Here is a 20,986-nt window from a genome sequence, read left to right as displayed (position 1 = left end):
TAGTACAAAAGACTTGTACAAAAGGCCGTCTATGAGCGTTGATTGTTAAGAGTCTGTGTCGGAGAATAGCGCGGACACGCGCTTCAGTCCTCGAGCGTGCATGCGCGCCACTCGGAAAGAAAAAAAGAGACTGCCACACTTTGGTCCGTACGCCACTTCACGTTTTATGAATGAGGCCCCTGGGAACGTCTCGGGATCCCCGAGTCAGAGCTGGTTAATGTGGCTCGGGAAAGGGAAGTTTGGGGTCCCCGAATTACTACCGGATAAGCGGACGACGATGGATGGCTGGATTGATGGATGTTATTTTTCTATTTTTTTATTCTAAATTGTATTTCTGAAATGGGCTATTCTACAAATTGTGTACTTTTGATACTTTGAATATATTTTTATGCTAATACGTTTGTCCTTTCATGTAAGTAAACATTTTAATGCAGGATTATTTTTTGTATTTTTTTTTACTTTGAATAGTATTTCTACACTGTGGTATTGCTATTTTCACCTTAGTAAAACAGGTGACCACTAACAACAGTAGCCTACTGGTTAAATCCAACACTGCTGGGATGATTTGTCAGATGTTATGTTACTGACTCGGACCACTTAAGGAGATCCAAAAGAAATGATGAGGTCACGTGGATCCAAGCCCGTCAGTCAGGGAGACATGTGTAACTCCTACGTGTCATATGTCTTACAATGTCTTTGTGCCTAAATAAAGGCTTTCAGCGTGAGCTCTCATCCTTGAGCAAAGTGGTTGGAGAGAGTAATGTAATTGTGGTCCAGTAGATGAAATTACTTCATCCTTCAGGAGACAGTGCATGGATAGGGAGTGTCACCCCCACGCCTCAAAGAAATGTTTGATTTCGACTCCAGTGGGTTAAGAAAAACTACATTTAAATAACCCCCCCACACACACACACACACACACACACACATTTTTTATTTTATTTTATCAAATATTTTACCAGGATAAGACTACAGCCCTGATTCACACACACATCTATCCCCTCCCTTTTTTTTCCTCAGCATCTTCTCCTCCCTCGCCTTCTCTTTCCCCTGTGCACTCACACAAAGTGAGATAATAAAACACCACAGAAGCTGACCACCTCCCCCCACCCACAAACACAAACACACACACACACACACACACACACACACACACACACTTAGAAAACAATAGAGCTACCTGTCCTTTAAAGAGGGAAAATAAAACAAAAATAACACAAAAGCCAGCACAAAATGCTCAGTAAGCCCGAGGTAATTCATTAAGAATGTTCAGATTTAGTCATGGCTTAATACCCAGCAGTGCAGCCCTAAATTGCTGCCAAGTGAGAGCTAATTAGGCCTGTCTGTTAAGCCATGATGTGTTTTATTTATGACTGCATTTCTGGAGCGTCTTCTCCATTCATTCTACACTACCGCGGTGACCGGAGAATGTCACGCCGCCGGTTTCAAACTCTGGATGTCACAGAGCAATCATAAATCTTATTATTGGGTGGAATGAGCGTGTTAATAATGTAAAACAAGAGCAGTTTATGAATATTCATAGTTCCCATGATAGATCTGGGTAAGGCTTTATGAGTTGGCTTGTAGCTCCGCCCCGGACAGACAGCTAATTCCTATAAGCCATTCTTTATTTGAAGGCGTCACCTTGGACCGTCTCATCTGTAAAAGCAAAGTAAAGTGGTTTTTAGTCTCCAGCCAAAAACAGTTGTCAGTTCTCCTCTCAAAGCTCTGCATCCAATACTGTTATCACAGCTTCATTCATTTTCAATTGTTTGTTCTTATGTCATATTAGTTGAAGAACCCTCCCCCCCCCTTGTGTCCCCTCCACTTTTGAAATCAAACATACGTCCTTTCCAAACTCCATAAAGTTTTCTTTCCTAATTAAAATAAAGGCATGATATATTTGTTTTTTTTAAAAAGTAGGGAATGTTCCACACGTTTCTTTTCTTTCTTTCTTTAGCAACAGAAGAAAAGATAAAACTAATTTAAATGCTAATTTTAGTAGCCTACTCCAGTTTAAAGGGATATGCCACCGTTTCTTGAAATAGGGCTCATCATGGTCTCCCCTAGCTGTAGATAGGTGGGCCAACAAATTGTTTGTTGCATGCATAGTTTTAGTCCGGTGCAACACCGGCAGCGCCGCCGCTAGTTAGCTTAGCGTAGTGAATGGAATCCTATGTTGCCGGTTAGCATGTTGTGAGTAAAAGTGACCCAACAGAAGACCAAAAAAACAACCTAATTACTTGCACTGAGACAAAAAATGCATTGGCCCACCTATCTACAGCCAGGGTAGGCCATGATAAGCCCTATTTCAACAAACGGTGGCGTATTCCTTTAAGTTTAGAGGTAGTGCAGAGACAAGATTGACATGTATATTTACATACATCCGTACCGTGCTGACATGGACAAACATATAATCAACACACTGCACTGTCTGTTCTGCTTCATACCACATCTATTTCTATTTTATACAAGACTTTATATAGCACGCAGTTGTCAGACCCGCTGCCCTTGGCAGGAAAAATCCAGAGCTCATAATTAATTGATCCAACTCTTGTTTAGTTCTATTTATAGTTGTTAACCGCTTCCATAACACTTCCTTCTTCCCTCCTACATGCAACTCATGACACTCAGGATCCTGCACATCATGATCCGGTCAAAATGCATCAATATGTCACAGCAGGGTAGGCTAACTGTACGGTTTGTTGTGCTTCATCTCATTCTGGACGCACAGAAAAAGAGAGCACACGCTGTGGGAGCCTCACTACGTGGGGCATGCATATTTCAAACGCTCCATCTGAGTAGACGGCATCGCCACGCTTTCTCTCGGTTGCTGAGGGCACGACGAGGGCGCTGTCTTTCTGGCGAAGGTTGTCATCCATATTGAATGATGTTGTTGGTTGTGTGGCGGCCATGTGTGACATTGTTATTCCTCCCGAGGAAGAAAGCAGACATGCTGCCGGCCCGGCGTCAGCACAAACTTCTCATGGAGTTACAGTATAAGTCCTTTGGACATTTAGGTCAATATTATATAAATAAATGCATACATACATAGATAAATAAATATCCCTATGAAATAAATCCTGAAATAATTCAATGAGGCAATAAATATAGAAATAAATGTAAATATAAATATAGGAACTAGTCAGCAGTTCAATAAAAATAGTTAATTTGTTTTCATAAGGACGTTTTACAAAGAACTACTTTTCTTTATTTCAGGCAACTTTTGTTTCATAATTCCACATTTATTTATTTGATATTGACTTAAATGGCATACATCGGTCACGATGAAATAAAATAAAATATGTAATAGGGCTGGGCGATATGGAGAAAATTAGATATCACGATATTCTTGACCAAATACCTCGGTATTGATATTGCGGCGATATTCTAGGGTTGACAATTGGTGCTTTAACAAAATATCTTGAGACTTAGTTTTTAGATAAATAATCATCAGTAATGTAGACATAATGTCTAAGTGGGGAAAAGGCAAATAATAGAGCAGCTGGTAAGTACATCACTTTACTGTAATGCAGCCTTTAAAACCAGGAAAAGACAACACTTATGTCATATTACAATATTACAATATCCAAAATCTAAGACGATATCTAGTCTCATATCACGATATCGATATAATATCAATATATTGCCCAGCCCTAATATGTAATCAGAATAAGGGTTCGTTGGGATTTCTGTTGGATTTTCCTAGGAATTTCTACAGCAGATGGTGATATGATGGTTAGATTTTCAATTTTTTAACATATACAGCAAAAATACCAGTACAACAATTTGTTTTTATGAATCTTTTGCGACTCATTACACAGGTGCACTGCTTGCAGATATAAATGTATTTGCATCATTCTTCTACAGACATACTGTTGGAAGCATGAGTTTTTTAAATAAGTGAACAGAACACTTCCTATCTGTACTAAAACATATTTTAATTTTTACAAAGTCATATTTCCGAATGAATCCTGGCTTATATGGGTCATGTGTTTCTACATTTAGGACTATTTCAGTGATTTCCTGGAGAATGTAAATCTGGATGTGCATAAATGAGTGAATGAGAGGAGAAGAGAAAACCTCTGGACATGAGAAAAAGACCAATAATCTCTCCCGGCGTTCCTATTTATAGATGTTGAATGTCGCTTCCGATTAAGGTCAATGACAGCCATTTGCTGCCCCCTGCTGGAGAGGGACAGTAATACATCTTCTTAAACTACATTATTCTGTGACCAGCTCCGAATCCTTTATATTTAACTTTTCCAAGAATAAAACGAGCGCTGAACAGTTCATATTTAGAATTAAACTGTTGTCACATTATAATGCATGCATATTACTGTGCACTGTATGCCTCACATCTTCACATGGCACAGTATAATTCAATTAACTGGACCATGAATTTCATAGATCCATATTTACATTCGCCCGAGGCATTAGTCTCTTAAAGTTCACATGGTATGAAAAGAATATGATAATGCAAGACTGTGCACATGCATCTAGAGGGGAAAGGGTAATGAGGCTTAAAACATATATGCAATTACAACATTAACACAATTAAATACACTTACAACAGTAACGTTTCAAAATATCAGAAAAAGAGATAATTACAGAAGCATATCTAGCTGCCTCTAGCATGGCCTGTAGCTGGGGCTGCAGCAGAACTCTTTTCTTTATTTCTGATTATTGTTTGGGCATTTTAGGCCTTTATTGACAGGACAGCTGAAGAAATAAAAGGGGAGAGAATATATTAAAATTCTAATAGAAAGTGTGTTGTTGCATTTTTTAAGTGGGTTTATGGAAATCCTGGAGCTTTCTTAGTGGGTATACTTCGTTTACCTGCGTATCACATAGACTACACCACTGACTACACAACTGTCCAGCTAGTCAAGTCCTACTTTGTAACTAAATAGCTGAGTGCATCAAACCCTAAAACAAATTAAACATGGCCGGCCCTACGATGGAAGAATTTTTTTTTTTACAATTTAAAATGAACTAACTTGCATCTCTTCTGTGAAGTGTATGTTTGTCCTTCAGTGGTGCTATGGTCAAAGCACTCTCATTGTGTGTGAAAGATGAGAAGACTGGTCTATATTTGGAGGACGGTCTGGCAAAGCCAGACTAGTATTTGAATAGACTTAGCACTCACGTTCAGGTAATCCTCTCGCTTCATCATTAAGGTTTAAGAGCACCTCCACCTGTGCCAAAGAGGAGACCTATGGCTGAATGGGGAAATTCCTCCAGCCACAACCACATTTTGGCATCGTCCAGGCTTTCCTTTCCCCCCCCATGTGGAACTCTTCTGGACCTTGTGGCACAGATCCATTCTGGCTTCCATCTTTACGGTGTTTTCTCCTGGATTATTTCCATCTAAGAAATAAAGACACAAAACAAAACAAACACAAAAAAAATATATATATATATATATATATATATATATATATATATATATATATATATATATATATACATACATACATATATTTATATATATTTATTTATAGTGAAAACTTGAGTGTTGGTTAGGGTTAGCACATAGCCATCTATCCATATCAGAGGTGTCAGTGGCACATGTGGACAGAGATATATCACTTCATATGGGTTTAGCATTCTGCTAGGCGTACCTCTGATAGAATATATGATTGGAGTTCAAGAATCTGTCTATTTTAAACCTGTTCACTCTATAGTTTTAGTTTCCTTTCCCTACTGTGCCATTCATTCTCTCAGGGATGGATGTTTTTGTTCACCTGCCACTGTGGCTAGAGGATTCCAAAATCTACCAGCCACTCAACTTTATTTTTTTTTAACCAGCCACTTTTGTGTAACCTGCAAGTGTGTAACTGCATGTGAAAAATAACACACCAAGATCTACAAGACTCAAGCATGTTTATTTCATAAGGTAAAGTATTAAAGAAAAATACTAAGATTCTCTCTCATGCACACACATAGCATTCCCACACACCATGACGTTACATTTAATGAGTTGAGCAGATTAAACCAAAACAAAAACATTCCTCCACCCATCCTCATCCCCAGTTCCTTTCACTGGTTCATCTTTCAACATGTCTTTAATCAGATCAAACTAGAACAGGAGTAGGCTAACACCAAAAAGAAGAGAAACTATCACATTGGGCAGTGGCATGACAACTTAAAGTCCCACTCCAGACACATTTTAAAGTATGTAAACTGCTCCGTTATGATCATGATTTTTGTCTAACATGGTCTGAAAAGGGCTGGAAGCACATCTAACCTTTCTGGAATTCTGGATTTGGCCTGGCCGCACCCACATTGCTCGTTGCTTGGTTGAGACTTGTTCGGTGACTACATTCTAGCATCTAGCGCAGGTTGACCGGTAAAAGAGCAGTGCGCGTCTAGATGACAAACATTGGAGATTGAGCCATGGCCTACGCCAGGTTCAGACCGGAGGAGTCGGGGTGGCTGTCCCAGCGATTCTCTGTGCCTGTCCTCAGCTATACGGGACAGGAAGCGCTGCATGGGTTGTTTTGTATGACTTGCCTATGTTGTATCAACTATATATCCCTTGCAAAAGTTCTCAGACACTGTGTTAATCACAAGGTGTCTGCACCACAGACCGCAGGGTTGAGATATACATCAGGAGTGAGTGCAACTCAGATGAGACCGCAGCAGATTTAGCAGCAGATTAGCAACGACTTCGCAAAAAGAATTTCTCCTAGACAAAGCATCTGCTATCTTAACATAAACAGGAAGCAAGGTGGCTTTAAGAAGAGTTGTGCACCACCGTAGTACATATACTTGCACTTGTAATACTGATAAATGTATCATTTATGGCTAAACAAGGCTGGTAATAACATAATCTTTAAAGAAAAACATATTTAAGTGTATTTCAGCAGTGTATTTCAGCATGTGATGTAGGAAAACTGCGATGTCAGCGACAGACAGACGGAAGGACATTTTGGCTATTTGTATTTAATAACATGGTATACCGTTTAACTTATTCCTGTACTTCCATCTGATTCTATTTACCGGTCTGGTTTGTATACATGAAATGATGATTTTAACCTTTTTCACTAGGAACATTTCAAAAATCAATTAGACCAACCTGTAAAAGTCTTGACTCATGAAAACAGAATTGCATACAAAACTGAAAAAATAATGTTACACCTCGATCTTCAACACAATTCTACACAAATATTATTTTTTTACATCAGGGTGCCAGATCTTTGTGTTTCAGAACACTAATCCAACATGATATCCTGTTAAATTAACTCTAATACCTCATTATTACTTTCACTTAATCGATGTTTAACAATCCTCCGGTGTTGCGTAACAGAGCGCCCTTTGTATGGTACCTGTATCAGCTTGCAATGTTGAAGTAAAGCCCATGGATTACATTTTAGATTTGATGTTTGCTAACAGCTGAAATTGACAAGAGGAGTACACAGCAGTGAGCTTAAAGCTGTGGGCTTTAGGACAACAATGTAACTTTTATTAGTCTGGTGTACTGCAGCAAAACAACTATTGCAAGGCAATCAGCATGCTTTGTGCACACTTGTACTTGTATGACATAAACATCTAAAGCATTTTTCAACTGTAAATACCCATTTCCCCACACACACACACACACACACACACACACACACACACACACACACACACACACACACACACACACACACACACACACACACACACACACACACACACACACACACACACACACACACACACACACACACACACACACACACACACACACACACACACACACACACACACACCATTACTGTGGACAAATCAATTCACAAATTTTGAAAGAGTGTTCTACTTTTATTAAGTTAAAATGTACACTGGAAGTACTAAAACACTGTTTCAATACAAGTGTGACTATTTTGAGACGCTCTGAGATGCTTTGTAAGAGTTCATTTACTTTTACAAACGCTTCAAGTCAACGTTTCTTTGTCCTCAATGAAGGCTGGAGGTGATCTTTAAATCTATATTTAGATTTCATGCTCAACCTTCCCGACTCATGAATAATTAAAAGCCACAAAAAGGCAGGAGGATCCTACAGGTTTCAAAGCCCTTGATAGGCTCTCATCGTGTCGCACCAACTACTAAACAAATTAGATAAACATTGGTGTGTCTTAATAAGTCCAGCATATCTTGTCCAATAATGTGAGACACACAACGATACAAAAAGAATTTTGAGATACTTAAAAAATACTGTATTTTAGGGTCATGTACTCTTACGGAGGATCACGTTGACATTTGCTTCAAAACGCACACTAGTACACTGATTAACAGACCGAAGCCACTGTTTCACATTTAAAATCAACCTTGTGTCAAAAACCTGCTGTCCTAAATGGTCCAGAAAAAAGAAAAGAAAAGAATGCATAATCACTTTGTGCTATGAAATATTATCGCTTGTCCTTAAACTAAAGCCCTTAAGGGTGACATTTGGCTCGTTTGAGATGAACTGCGCCTCGTCTGTAAAGTGGACGAGAGCAGGCAGCAGGGGGCGGCAGCCGGGGGCGGTGAGAAAAAGCTGCGGTCAAGTCGGACAGTTTCCAGCTGTTTCCAGCTGCCTTCAGGCTGAACAGGAAGTCACAGAAACCACTCACATCCTCTTAGGTCCGATTCCGATTTAATAAAATGTTATCAGAACCATCTATCAGCTTGTACACAGTTTGTAGTTGTTGTTATTATGACAGAGTAGCTGTCAAAATGCTCTACATCTGTTGCTGATGTTAATAAACAACAGACTGTAGATGATCTGTAATCTGAAAAGATTTAGTCTCTCGGACTTCTGAACGTCACCACCAGCCACACAAGTAGGGTTCTGTACACAATAAGCCTTTAAACCAGACAAATAGCAATTAAAATCCCTCCAATTCAAAAAAAATAAAAAGTTTATAGAAAACATCATGTTGAGTCAATTCTGAACCAACCAGGCGTTTCCCAGCATGCCCTGAGCCCACCGAGTCTCGCAGTCGGAGGAAAGCGACTGCGCTACCTGCCTCTCAAACCTGCGGCCGCCTTGATCTCGTGAGGTTATCGCTGCCCACGTGTGCACGACGTCAGAGCAAGTCGGGATCAAGTCGGACACATATCTAACCGCCACGCATTGGGCGCTGATCGCTGCTGATCGATTCTGCGCAGGCCTGGCTCATCTCAAACAAGCCTAATATCTCAGAAAACATCACGATGAGGAAATGAAAGCTCCAGAAGATCCGCTAGTATTTTTTGGTTTATGTTTGGCGTTGGTTGGATCAATGCATCAATTCTAAATTATGCCAATATAATATAACAATCTGCTAAAGTAAATAACAGATTAGAACCGTTTTGGGTCCAGCTGTAATTATTAAACAGCATGAATCTTGTCCCTTTGTCTACATTAAAAGATGAAACTGGTCGTCTACTATTACTACCACTGTCAGTAATATTAATATTTATGCTACAATGGCTACATTTTCTTTTCTTTTTTTAAATATGGGAAATTATTTCATTCTTTTTCAATTTAGGATAGAAAATATTGAATCTTCAGATCGGTTACTTTTTGCTTCTTATTGCAGCATAATGTTTAAAATTATCGTGTAGAATTAACACATAGTTTAATGTGTTGATTTGGTTTTGTTTTTAACAATAAAACACATAGGAACACATGCAAACATCAGCCTGGGGTAAAGCCAGCCACGTTTTTACAAGCCATTCACTCGGTTAAGAGCTACAGAAATTCAAGGCATACATCTCACAACCAGTGTTGGGTGTAACGCAACAACAGTAACGCAACTACTTTTTTGGGTAGAAAGTAGTGTAACGCGCTACTACTACTTTTTCAATTTTCATGTTACTTTTCCCAGGGACAGATTTGACAGCGACGCTGCCTTCTCAGCTGCGCGCTCACAAGCTCCACACGGGACGCGACAAAGGCTGGTAGCACAGCCAAAGCTAACTTTTGAGAGCGTTTTTAAGCTTTGTGGCTTTTTGCTGGACGGCGCTCTGAGCCAGGCAGACACAAAGCTGACAACCTCACAGATGGATGCGGTGGAGATGGCCTTATACGTACACGCAGCGGACCGCTGTGGACTGTGGTTGCACGGACACGCAAGGATGTTGTATTTTCATACGCTTCGTGGATCTGATTTGTTGATTTGGCCCGTCTATCACCAACATAGGTGATAGACAGATGGTTCATCCAATCAGCTAACCAGTATTTCCGCCCCTTCCCAAAAGTTCTCCAACGGAAAGTTCCCAGATGGATATGCCGAGCAAATGCGAAGCAATCCATCTGGCGGAGTCAGGTTAGCTCGAGACACTAGTTGCAGTCTTCTCCTGAACAGCGGTGGCGCTAATGAGCAAAGGCTACAAACGTTGCCCTTTCTACGGACTAGAAGGAGAAGAAAAAGGTAAACAACGGCAGAACTGGCAGCAGCATTGCCGTCAATGCTTCGATTTGATTCGATGACCTACTTCGTCGGATCAAGTCTTTCATTCACCATAAAAGAGCTCATCTTAACCCAGTAAGTTTACCAGAGAGACTTGCAGTCACTCTGAGAGTCCTGGCATCACGTTGTCGGCACGCCCTCTGCTTGTGTGCTATAAATCGGGCGCGCCGGCAGGATATTACGTAATTTTGACGTCACGATGGCGCGCTGCACCTTGGATGCGTCTAGTGTATAAGAGCCTTAACACCGTTTAACGCTGAGGACCTGTTGATGTGCATTCAACCTGCGCTGGACTGGTTCATAATGAATCAGCCGTCACTCTGTGAGTAGAGAATCCAGTCTGCAGTGTAGTTCAGACACTGATAAACCAGAGATTGGCTTTATGGTCAAAGATAGTTTTTGTATAATTAACTACAGTCTCTGCCAGAGACGCCCGCTTTTAAAAGTAATGTAAAAGTAACAAGTATAAAGTTACTTTCCATAGGGGGTAACTAAGTGAAGTAATGGATGATTTTTTTAAGAAGTAACGAGCAAACACTACTTTTTAAAAGTAACTTCCCCAACACTGCTCTCAACATATCTAATAAAGTGTGTATGCTGGGAGATGTATGCCTTGGATATTTCTGTAGCTTCTAACAGAGTGAATGGCTTGTGGTTAGTTTGCTGGTTGTTTCATCTCAGGCGGATGTTTGCACTTGTTCTTATTTAAATGTGTTTTATTATGATGTCAGGTCTTGATGCAGCAACCTCCCTTTCTCAACCCAGACAATTTTCTCCCATGGGAGACACTAAAGTAATCTTAACCGTTATCACATTCATTCAATGACTATACATTTTTTGGCTTATTACTAAATCAAATTGCGGTTTCCCTAAAATGGGATATAACTACTTACTACTTCACATCAACTGCCATGGTGAAATGGATCATGGACATGTCTGCCTTCCACTGCTTAAAAAAAAAAGATCATACACATGCATTAGACTGGCAATATGTAAAACAAAAAAGTTCCCTAAACATCTGTAATGAACAGTAACATATTTGCTCGAATACGAAGCAGCTTTGTAACATAACCCAGAATCCCTTTAGCACTTACATACTACAGAATAACTGTCATTTCCTTGGATGCTAAAAAAGGATTTTGACAGGCTGAAGAGAGAGAACTTGATGTTCTTGAAAGATCAGGATTTCGAGCTAATGTTTCTAATATTCTGCCCCTTTCATAAGTGATTGGGGAGTGGGAATTGGGGGAACCTTAAAAACAACTTTGAGTATTTCAGGAGTTACTGCAAGGCTACTATATTGGATTGCATTAGACTGCACAAGCTTACCTAATAAACTAATAACTCAGTGTGTAATGTGTAATGTGGCTCTAAACTAAGGCTTATGCTAATTCCTAAGTACTTCTAGTGCCAGGCATGAGTCCCCAGAATGTAACTATTAATAGAAATACTTATCTCTTAACTCATATTGCAGGACTTACATGTATAGTATGTTGAATCAGTAGAGTGCTCACAGGCCTGACGACTCTGCAGACAGGAGGCTTTCTGTGACACAAACCAGGACAAGACGAGTCCAAACATGGAAATGGTCAGATAAAAATAAGAGTTGCTTAACTTCCCAATCTTGGCCCTGAGCGGAACAGCGAGGGCTAAATATAAAACCTTGTGGTTTGTCCTGTCTCGCCTCTGCAGCAGTTCCCTTACCATATTATTAAAGTATTGTTACTCTTCTCTCTGCCCAGGAACCTTGAGAAAGAGGAAGCAGCTGACTAAATACAGCAGTGTATCATTACATACAAAATAACTTTCGACGACGGCCTCAGTGTGCCAGTGGGTGTAAAACGGCACATGTAATTTGTGCCAACACATTGTCCTCTTCCCCTGACACCTGTCATATCACACAATTGTCATTCCTGCAGAAATGGACATCATCATAATACTCCCTTTTAAGCTTTTAAGTGTCTCAAAGGAGATAGGCCACAAACATTCAAAACAGCACACTTTCCCTTTGTGTGCTCTGTAAACCTGGGGTTTGGTACCATGGCAGTATCCCCAGCAGGCCTCATTTAGAGTGCTGCTCAGCAGAGACTAGAGCCAGAGAGCCGCGGATCTTTGTGGATCTGTAGCCAAATCAGAGGCCTGATACTGCTCTCAGCAGTCTACGGGGACTTCTAAAGGAAGGAGGTGTCCTCTTCCGCCTTGTCAGTACTTATTAATCCCAAAGATCCTCACGCCGTGCAGCTGGGGCAGCTTGGGGATGAGTACAGTGAGCAGGGAAACGGTGTTGACCACAAAATGGACCCGATCGTATTTGGTGTAGAAGCTGGTTAGTATATACCTGAATCAGGGATAAATAAGAGAAGAAGGAGTAATGATTACAAGGGTAGAAATGAGCAACTGCATTTCTCTGAAAACATTTTGTAAACAAGCCTGAGGAACACAACAAGGTATGGAGTAAAGAAAAAAACTACAATTAAAAAGATTAAAATTAAAGCTGTCAAAACATCACTTTAAAAACGTACAATATGTAATTTTCTGTGCTAGGGGTCAAAACAATAACAGAATACAGTCTGGGGATGTTAAATAGCGTGGGACAAGGTGGGACGAGGGTGCTTTATTTAGTGTAAAAACCCTGAATAAAGAAGTTAAATTAGCACACACACGTACACCATGTGCAGTAACTCTTTCAGTATGTATATTTCTTTGATTTATGATTGTATTGTTTTACTATTTATTTCTTGTCTTTTTAGATTTAGATTTATGTTTACTGGGTGAACTGCTGCTAAGGATTTCGTTGTTCATTTTTGTGCAATGACAATAAATCTTCTGATCGATTCGGATTTCTTCGGTGGACACGGAGCGTTCCGGAGGGGCTGGAGCCGAGCTGCTTTCTCTGATGACTAAAATCCTTCATCCAGTTAAAATATATAGTTAAAAACGACAAAGATCTAAAATGTGTATTCGAAAATGTAGCTTAAAACTGGATGAAAAGTAAATGTATGACACCATCTGGCAGACAACCGCGATGCTGAAGCATCCACAAAGGGGAAATAGTGCCAGCACACAACTTAACAAAATATATAACACGCTGTCAGACATTTTTATGTGGAAATGTTACATATTATACCTCTAAGTATGCAGTAACCTCTCACTTATTTTTCCTCTGATAATCACAGCAAGATGTTTCCTAACTCACACAGTGCCAACACTTTAGTTTACGAGCGCACGCTGGACAGGGTTGAAAAATCTGTTCATTGAACTATGCACATATGATGCTGCAATGCTAATCTACAGTACGTGTTGATAAAGGTCATTTTTAATGAAGAACAACTGCATTAACAGACAGGGAGAGTGACCGAGCCACAGACATCCAGAAATGTGAGTGAGTTTCCAGCACTTCCTGCATAAACCCTGACTGTGTGCTGGCTTCACGCTGGCAGAGGACACACAGATGTTCCTGGTGAGACACTAGAATCAATAAGAAACAACAGTGATCGGATATAAACAGCATTTTTAGATGGAACTGCACACACCACTAAGGGACTTCTGTGAACTCAGAATGAGGAATTGCCTGTCCTGTGCTCTGCTGAACAAGTGAGGACATGAAATAAAGGCTCTTGAGAGACTTTTGAAGATATGTAGCTTTTACACCCAAAGCCTAGAAACTGACCACTACTGTAATCTTCTCCTACGGGCACTGGTTGCAAAACAAAATGACAGATAAAAAGGCCTTTGGAACCAGTGTGAAAAAAGTGTACACCTGCAAAAACTGCTTTCACAACAGTGTTCAAGCTGAGCTGGCGAATCCACCCCAGGGAACCTGGGGAGCTACCTGTAAACTGGTTAATAAGGACAGAAAAGGGCATTAAAGCAGCAAGGGGTACTGCTGCAAATACTTAGTAAGCACCTTAACAAGTTGTGAGCTAGGCTAATACAGGAGCAGCAGGGACGCTAATCAATCAAAACCCAAACATAGAGGTACAAGAGGAGGACATTTTTTAAATGAAAAGTACCCCCCCCCCCTCTTCTTCTTCCAATGCCAAGCTTTAATTCTCCACAAGGTACCACCCTGCTCTACATGTTTCTCCACGTGTATTCACATTTTGACCCCCCCCCCCCCTTTATGATCAGCTGTTCCCTCCACTTTGTCCCACAATGGTTCGGAGGGGTCACTTACAGAACAATGGGTGTGATGGTGAGGAACTTGCGTGAAGCAGTGAACTGCACACCATAGTCCATTTGCTCCCAGTGTGTAAGCAGACGAGCCTTGCCCTGATCTGGGGTCTCGAAGGGAGTCCCTTTGACCGTGTGAAGTAGGAGGTACATGCACTGCAACGGACAACAGACACATTGTAAGAGACAAAAAGAAGAGCCCTGCTGTAACATATGAATAACAAATATCATACTGGTGGATGACACAATTTTGTCTAGACTATTCTTGATTTACTGTATAGACCCCAAAACCAAGAGGAAGCCCAACAAAGTGGATGTGTGCTTAGCATGTCCAGTGTAAGGAACACTTTATTAAAAAGGTCCCATGGCATGAAAATTTCACTTTATGAGGTTTTTTAATATTAATATGCGTTCCCCCAGCCTGCCTATGGGCCCCCAGTGGCTAGAAATGGCGATGTAAACCGAGCCCTGGGTATCCTGCTCTGCCTTTGAGAAAATGAAAGCTCAGATGGGCCGATCTGGAATCTTCTCTTTATGAGTTCATAAGGGGAAAGGTTACCTCCCCTTTCTCTGCTTTGCCCACCCAGAGAATTTGGCCCACCCATGAGAGAGAGACATCATGGCTTTCAAACGAGCAAAGTGGCAGTTGGTCAAGGCCACACCCCCCCTCTCACACAGAAATGGCACATCCTAAGGAAAGCTCATTGTGGGACTGGCTCTAGTGGCTGTAATTCTGCACCAAAGCTGAATTTCGGGAAAGAGACTTCAGATACAGTATTAAGGGACCACTAAGGTCTATGTAAAAGAGACTTCAGATACAGTATTAGGGGACCACTAAGGTCTATATAAAAGAGACTTCAGATACAGTATTAGGGGACCACTAAGGTCTATATAAAAGAGACTTCAGATACAGTATTAGGGGACCACTAAGGTCTATATAAAAGAGACTTCAGATACAGTATTAGGGGACCACTAAGGTCTATATAAAAGAGACTTCATACAGTATTAGTGGACCATTAAGGTCTATATAAAAGAGACTTCAGATACAGTATTAGGGGACCACTAAGGCCTATATAAAAGAGACTTCAGATACAGTATTAGGGGACCACTAAGGCCTAAAAGCATCCAAAGAGCACCATGTCATGGGACCTTTAAATACACTCCTGTAACAACAACAAACTGTAGTTAATATTGTACTCTTCAGGGCCAGACAAACAGGAATACCTCAGCTTTTGAAATTAAATGCTGGTTGAAACATTACTGGCATCCATTTATTAACAAAGAACACGACTAGGAGCAGTGAAGCAGCAAGGAGGACTTTACTTTCTTCTTACAATACTTTTATGCAGCGATGTGTTACCCTCTGACTTTTACTCCACAAAGCCTTTCACCCAGCTGCACTGTACAGCATTGTGTCCTTCCCTGTCCTGACTAAAGAAACCAGGACACTCACCAGATTGTGAATGAGGTTGGTGAGGGTCCAGACCACGGGCACGCTGGCGAAGGGAATGCTGAGCAGGATGACGTGCAGGAGGCCGATGCCCAGGATGTAAGACAGCCACATCCCTCTGCTGTTCATCACTCGGGTGTTGGGGTTCACCTCGCTGTGCGCCGTGCCCACGTTCATGACGGCGGTCTTCTTCAAAGCACAACGTGGAAACGGTCTTACTATGAACGTCGGCTGGCGTGACGGACTGTCTGCTGTAAGATAAACAGAAAGAAGTCGACGCCGGATTATTCCAGTCATCATCTAGGGTTATTAAGACTTAGGGCAACTACCTGAACTGCTCCTGTGTCATTTATCATATCAGTTGCTTGCTCCTAACTCAAGTTGTACAGTTAAAATAATTACTTCTATGTAGGGCTGGGTGATAATTATTCAATATAATTATTTATTATTTCATTTGTTCTTGATTTAGACCCCTGTAGGCTATTTAGAATGCCCCCCTGGGGATACAGTACTCTCTTTTGTATTTTTATACTCCTGTTTTTAAACCAGTTTTTTGTTGTTGTTGAACATTTATTACAACAAGATCCTTGACAAAGAGTCATACACAACAGGGGTACAGATACAGATAGTATTTACATGAAATTACATACACAGGTGAAGAGTTACTTTCAAGTAATTACAAGTGACCCGTTGAAATTGTACACTATTTGCTGTATACTGTAGAACAGGTGACCACCTCTCTAAATAAATGTCCACCCTACGCCAGTTTTTGATATTGTTTTACTCTGTAGCACTTTGGAATTGTTTTTAACAATGAAAAGTGCTTTACAAATCAAATGTATTACATGTTTCTATCTATGTCCCTCTAAATATCGTATAACAATAGCTACTCCTCCTGGGGTATACAGTACATAAAATGTATTTACAATATTTCAATGAAAATGACAAAAACCAGCATTGATCATGAATGCTGTATAATCATATCAGGTTTTATTCAGTTTCTGTACAATTTAAACAAAAATTCAGATTCTAAATTCAAAGAAGAGTTATTGCCTTGTTGTTCATTTACATATATGAGGAATATTGATTGATTGAACAGTAAACGCCAGTTAACTGCTTAACATCAATTATTTTCTATACTCGTATGCATATCATGATGTACTAATATCACTTATCATCATTACTATAGGGATGTTGATTTTAAACCATGTGGCCCAGTTCTACATTTTATAGGTGCTATTAATTCAAACCCAAACACCTAAATAAAGCAATTAATACAATCGAAGATGATTTTAACGGGCACCTTCCAGCCAATCAGAAACCGGTATTTTCTGTGGTCATGCCAAGGTATACATGGAACGTACATGTAAATTAAGATATGGGTCCACTCGGAAATAAGTAAGAAAAACTGCTGATGAAATCAGTATCTGCCTGGTCAACAGCAACTGATTGTAAACAATGCAGCGCTCGGTCATTCCAGCATGCGGTCTTGCAAGTTGCCTAAAAATGTAACATAATTATCCATAACGTGGCTACAGAGATCTACAAGTGGACCAGCGAGCACTGCTGGAGTTCCTTACATAGGTCTATTATAAGGGAGTAAATAAATCAGCACACTCACGGCAGAGAAAAATGGCTTCAACTCCGACCTGTATTAGTCCGTTATCACAGTTTTTGTCTTATCGATGCCTTCAGTTATGTAACGTGTACTACCACCGGGCGACTGGCGAGGCTCCGGTTTTTCCATCAGTCATCCGGTACCATCTCTCGGCTCCAGACGTGCTTCTAAGCGCTGCCGGTCGGCTCGTGTCGGCTTACAATCAATCGACACATCCACTTTTTCTTCGTCTTCAGACAACAGCTGGTGACAACACAGCACACTTCATGATGTAACGTCACCGCTATTCGTTTCCACGGCCCCGTTTTTTTTTTTTTCGGGTGAGTATTTTTTTACTCAGCGCATTCTGCTCTGATTGGTTGCTGTGTGTCACGAGGCCACGTCTGACCTATTGGCGTTTTTTGAAAAAAAAAGAATGTGGATCACGCCCCCTTCCGACGTCACAGCGGAGGAGGGATCCCAGGAAACGGGCATGATTGACAGGACATGATATGTCAATGGATGGAGTGCGGAAGGTGTGAAAAAAAAAAAAAAAAAAAAAAAAAAAAAAAAATCTCATTGACTTAATGTCAATATACATTTTGAACATGATAAATATAACACTGAATTCATGTGTAAATATGTTGTGTTGATTTCACTTTCTATGTACATTCTTGTTTTTGTTAAGAATTTATACGGTCAAACTTCACTTTTGTCAAACATCATTTAAAGTATTTGATTTGATGTTGTTCAGTCATGAGAATATGATTCGAAGTAGCTTAGGTAACATGTTCTATTAAAGGATGGTTCACATTCAGGGTTCAAAATTAACTTTTTTGTCCATCGGCCAAATGGCTAGGGAATGTTAAAATTGTACCAGCCACTCAATAGACCTTTTTCCACGGCAGACATGTTGACATGTGCTAGTAGGAAAAGCACAGGTGTATTCAAAACCATTAATGATGGCTGCATTCCACTTAGGAGAGGTCCTGGTTTTGTGCATGCTGACTCACTGAAATAACTTACTGGGATACTTGATGGAATCGAACCATTGTTAAGGTTATCAATTTCAGCTGTGCTTTTCCTACTATGACAAGTCAAAATGTCTGCTGTGAAAAAGGGCCATAGATTACCATTGTTTTTTTGGCTGTGGTAAGTGAGGCAAATCTACCAGTCCCATGTATATTTTAACAGCATATGGCTAGTAGATAGTGCTATCTATATCTATATCTATATCTATATATATATATATATATATATAGATATAGATAGATATAGATATATAGATATAGATATAGATATATATATATATATATATATATATATATATATATATATATATATATATATATATATATAGATATAGATATATAGATATAGATAGCACTATATATATATATCTATATATCTATATATATATCTATATATCTATATCTATATCTATTTCTATATATCTATATCTATATATATATATATATCTATATCTATATATATATCTATATATATATATATATATATATATATATATATATATATATATATATATATATATATATATATATATATATATATATATATATATATATATATATATATATATATATATATAGGGCTGGGCAACGATTGAAAGTTTTAATCGCGATTAATCGCATGATTTCCCTGATTAATAGCTATCCACTTTGCTATGGCATTTGTTAGCTTCTCTTGCCTTTGTTTATTGATACTTCTCCCACATGCTGCATCTAACGTAGTCTGCCAAAGCCTTGCGCCACTGTTTGTTTCGTTGAATGATTTGCTGGTATCAACTGTGTGTATTTCATTTAGGTGATATTTCAGAATGGAAGTGATAAGAAAATTCAACTTGGCAGTGGTTAAAAATAACTTTGGTTCTGTCAACTGTGCCGTCTTGAAGAACTTTAAAATGAAAATGGCCATGTAAAAGTTTCGTACCCTTCTCCATGTTTGTTGGTTTGTTTATCCGCCAATTCTTTTCTTTTCCGGTTCCTGTAAGCGCGGAAGCAGTCAGCAACAGACTTTTACAAAATAAAATCCTGTGAGCAACAGACTTTTACAATATAAAAGAAATAATAAAAACTGTGTTAATGCGCGATAAAATAATTGTCGGCATTAATTAATGAGTTAACGCGATAGCACGTTAACTTGCCCAGCCCTCATATATATATATATATATATATATATATATATATATATATATATATATATATATATATATATATATATAAATAAAAGAATGTGTCATCTTCATGTTCATGACCCCAGGAAGACTTTTAAACTTAAAGGTCCAATATGTAATATATTTACTGTAATTAATCCAAAAACGACCCCATTGCGGCAGATATTAAGGAAACTTGCCAAGTTGTCTTTTCTGACAACAATGCTAATGCCAGTATTTTCTCCTTTTGAAATGTGTGTTTGTGTTTTGGCCTGTGTGTTGTTATCAGCTGCCCAGTTTGACAGCCAGGCCGGGTTGCCAGATATACCTGTAAAAACGTAAACCCAACACGCTACAGCTCTAACGTTAGTACAGCTGTGAAAGCAGCAAACAAACAAACAAGATCAACGGAGATAGATTCTACCAGACCTAAAAAAAAACGACATGTTTCTAAAAGTTGCATGACCAGAGACACAACAACCCCCTGGTAAACATTGGAGATGTATTTGAAAGATGGAGACAGCTCAGAGCCCAAAAAGACGCTGAGTTGGCTAATTTCCTCCTAAACAGGTAAGCATTAGCTTCAGGCTAATTTATCACAGCCACTAGGGACGGGCATTTTATGTAATTTCAACATTCGGTTTCTCACATTGAATTATATAACTAGCTAGAGTACCCAAGTTGGTTACTCGCAAAAACAAACGGAGACGCAGCGGGTAAAGTGATCCCGACTTGTCCTCGCTAACGCCGCCATGCTAACCCTGCTAACTGCTAACGTTACCGGAGGAGCAGGCAAGCGGACCACGGCTGTTTACAACGTGTAGCCGGTTCAGCGGCCATAGCTGACAACGGTGAGTTATTTTAAACCAAAAGGGGGATCTGTAAACCGGGAAAAGAGGACCGTGAATTTGCAGAGAAAAACTACTAGAGGAAAAGTCATTTCATCCTGAGGGAGACACAAAAGTCTGTACCAAATGTCATGGCAATCCATCAAATAATTGTTGAAATATTTCAGCCTGGGCCAAAGTTGTGGCTCGAACGACTCACCATCAGACAGAATGGCAGAACTACATGGCCAGAGTTAGTAATTTCTGTTTAAACAGTCATTGACTCCAACGCCTCTCTGCTTTGCTCAAGTACAAAAGGAGGCGCTTGACTACTAATGTACC

At 39.7% G+C, this 20,986-nt stretch overlaps 1 protein-coding gene across 5 annotated transcripts; it reads right to left on the bottom strand.

The window, feature by feature from the left end:
* Window positions 1-4,360: 4,360 nt before the first annotated feature.
* Window positions 4,361-17,971, bottom strand: ormdl3 (ORMDL sphingolipid biosynthesis regulator 3). 5 transcript variants are annotated; one of them, XR_003691343.1, is made up of 5 exons: window positions 17,669-17,971; window positions 16,051-16,298; window positions 14,602-14,753; window positions 11,318-12,762; window positions 4,361-5,370 (listed from the first exon to the last, which is right to left on the bottom strand). XR_003691343.1 is itself a non-coding variant. In XM_028568178.1 (4 exons), exons 2-4 carry the CDS (start codon window positions 16,222-16,224, stop codon window positions 12,627-12,629), a joined length of 462 nt encoding a protein of 153 aa, XP_028423979.1. In that variant the 5' UTR covers window positions 16,225-16,298; window positions 17,669-17,971; the 3' UTR covers window positions 10,492-12,626. The 5 variants fall into 5 exon arrangements, 2 of the variants coding, with proteins under 2 accessions (XP_028423979.1, XP_028423980.1); XR_003691344.1 differs by lacking the exon at window positions 4,361-5,370 and adding an exon at window positions 5,870-7,398; XR_003691345.1 differs by lacking the exon at window positions 4,361-5,370 and having other exon boundaries at window positions 10,492-11,373; window positions 11,906-12,762.
* Window positions 17,972-20,986: the final 3,015 nt, after the last annotated feature.

This window comes from Perca flavescens, chromosome 21 (assembly GCF_004354835.1).
Source record: "Perca flavescens isolate YP-PL-M2 chromosome 21, PFLA_1.0, whole genome shotgun sequence".
Lineage (NCBI taxonomy): Eukaryota > Metazoa > Chordata > Actinopteri > Perciformes > Percidae > Perca > Perca flavescens.
This window is presented reverse-complemented; position numbering and strand designations above follow the sequence as displayed.

Coding starts and splice junctions, on each gene's coding strand:
- ormdl3 (XM_028568178.1), bottom strand. CDS start 16,224: ATGAACGTGGGCACGGCGCACAGCGAGGTGAACCCCAACACCCGAGTG. Junction 14,754..16,050: donor CCAACCTCATTCACAATCTG/GTGAGTGTCCTG, acceptor TGTCCGTTGCAG/TGCATGTACCTCCTACTTCA. Junction 12,763..14,601: donor ACCATCACACCCATTGTTCT/GTAAGTGACCCC, acceptor TCCCTGATTCAG/GTATATACTAACCAGCTTCT.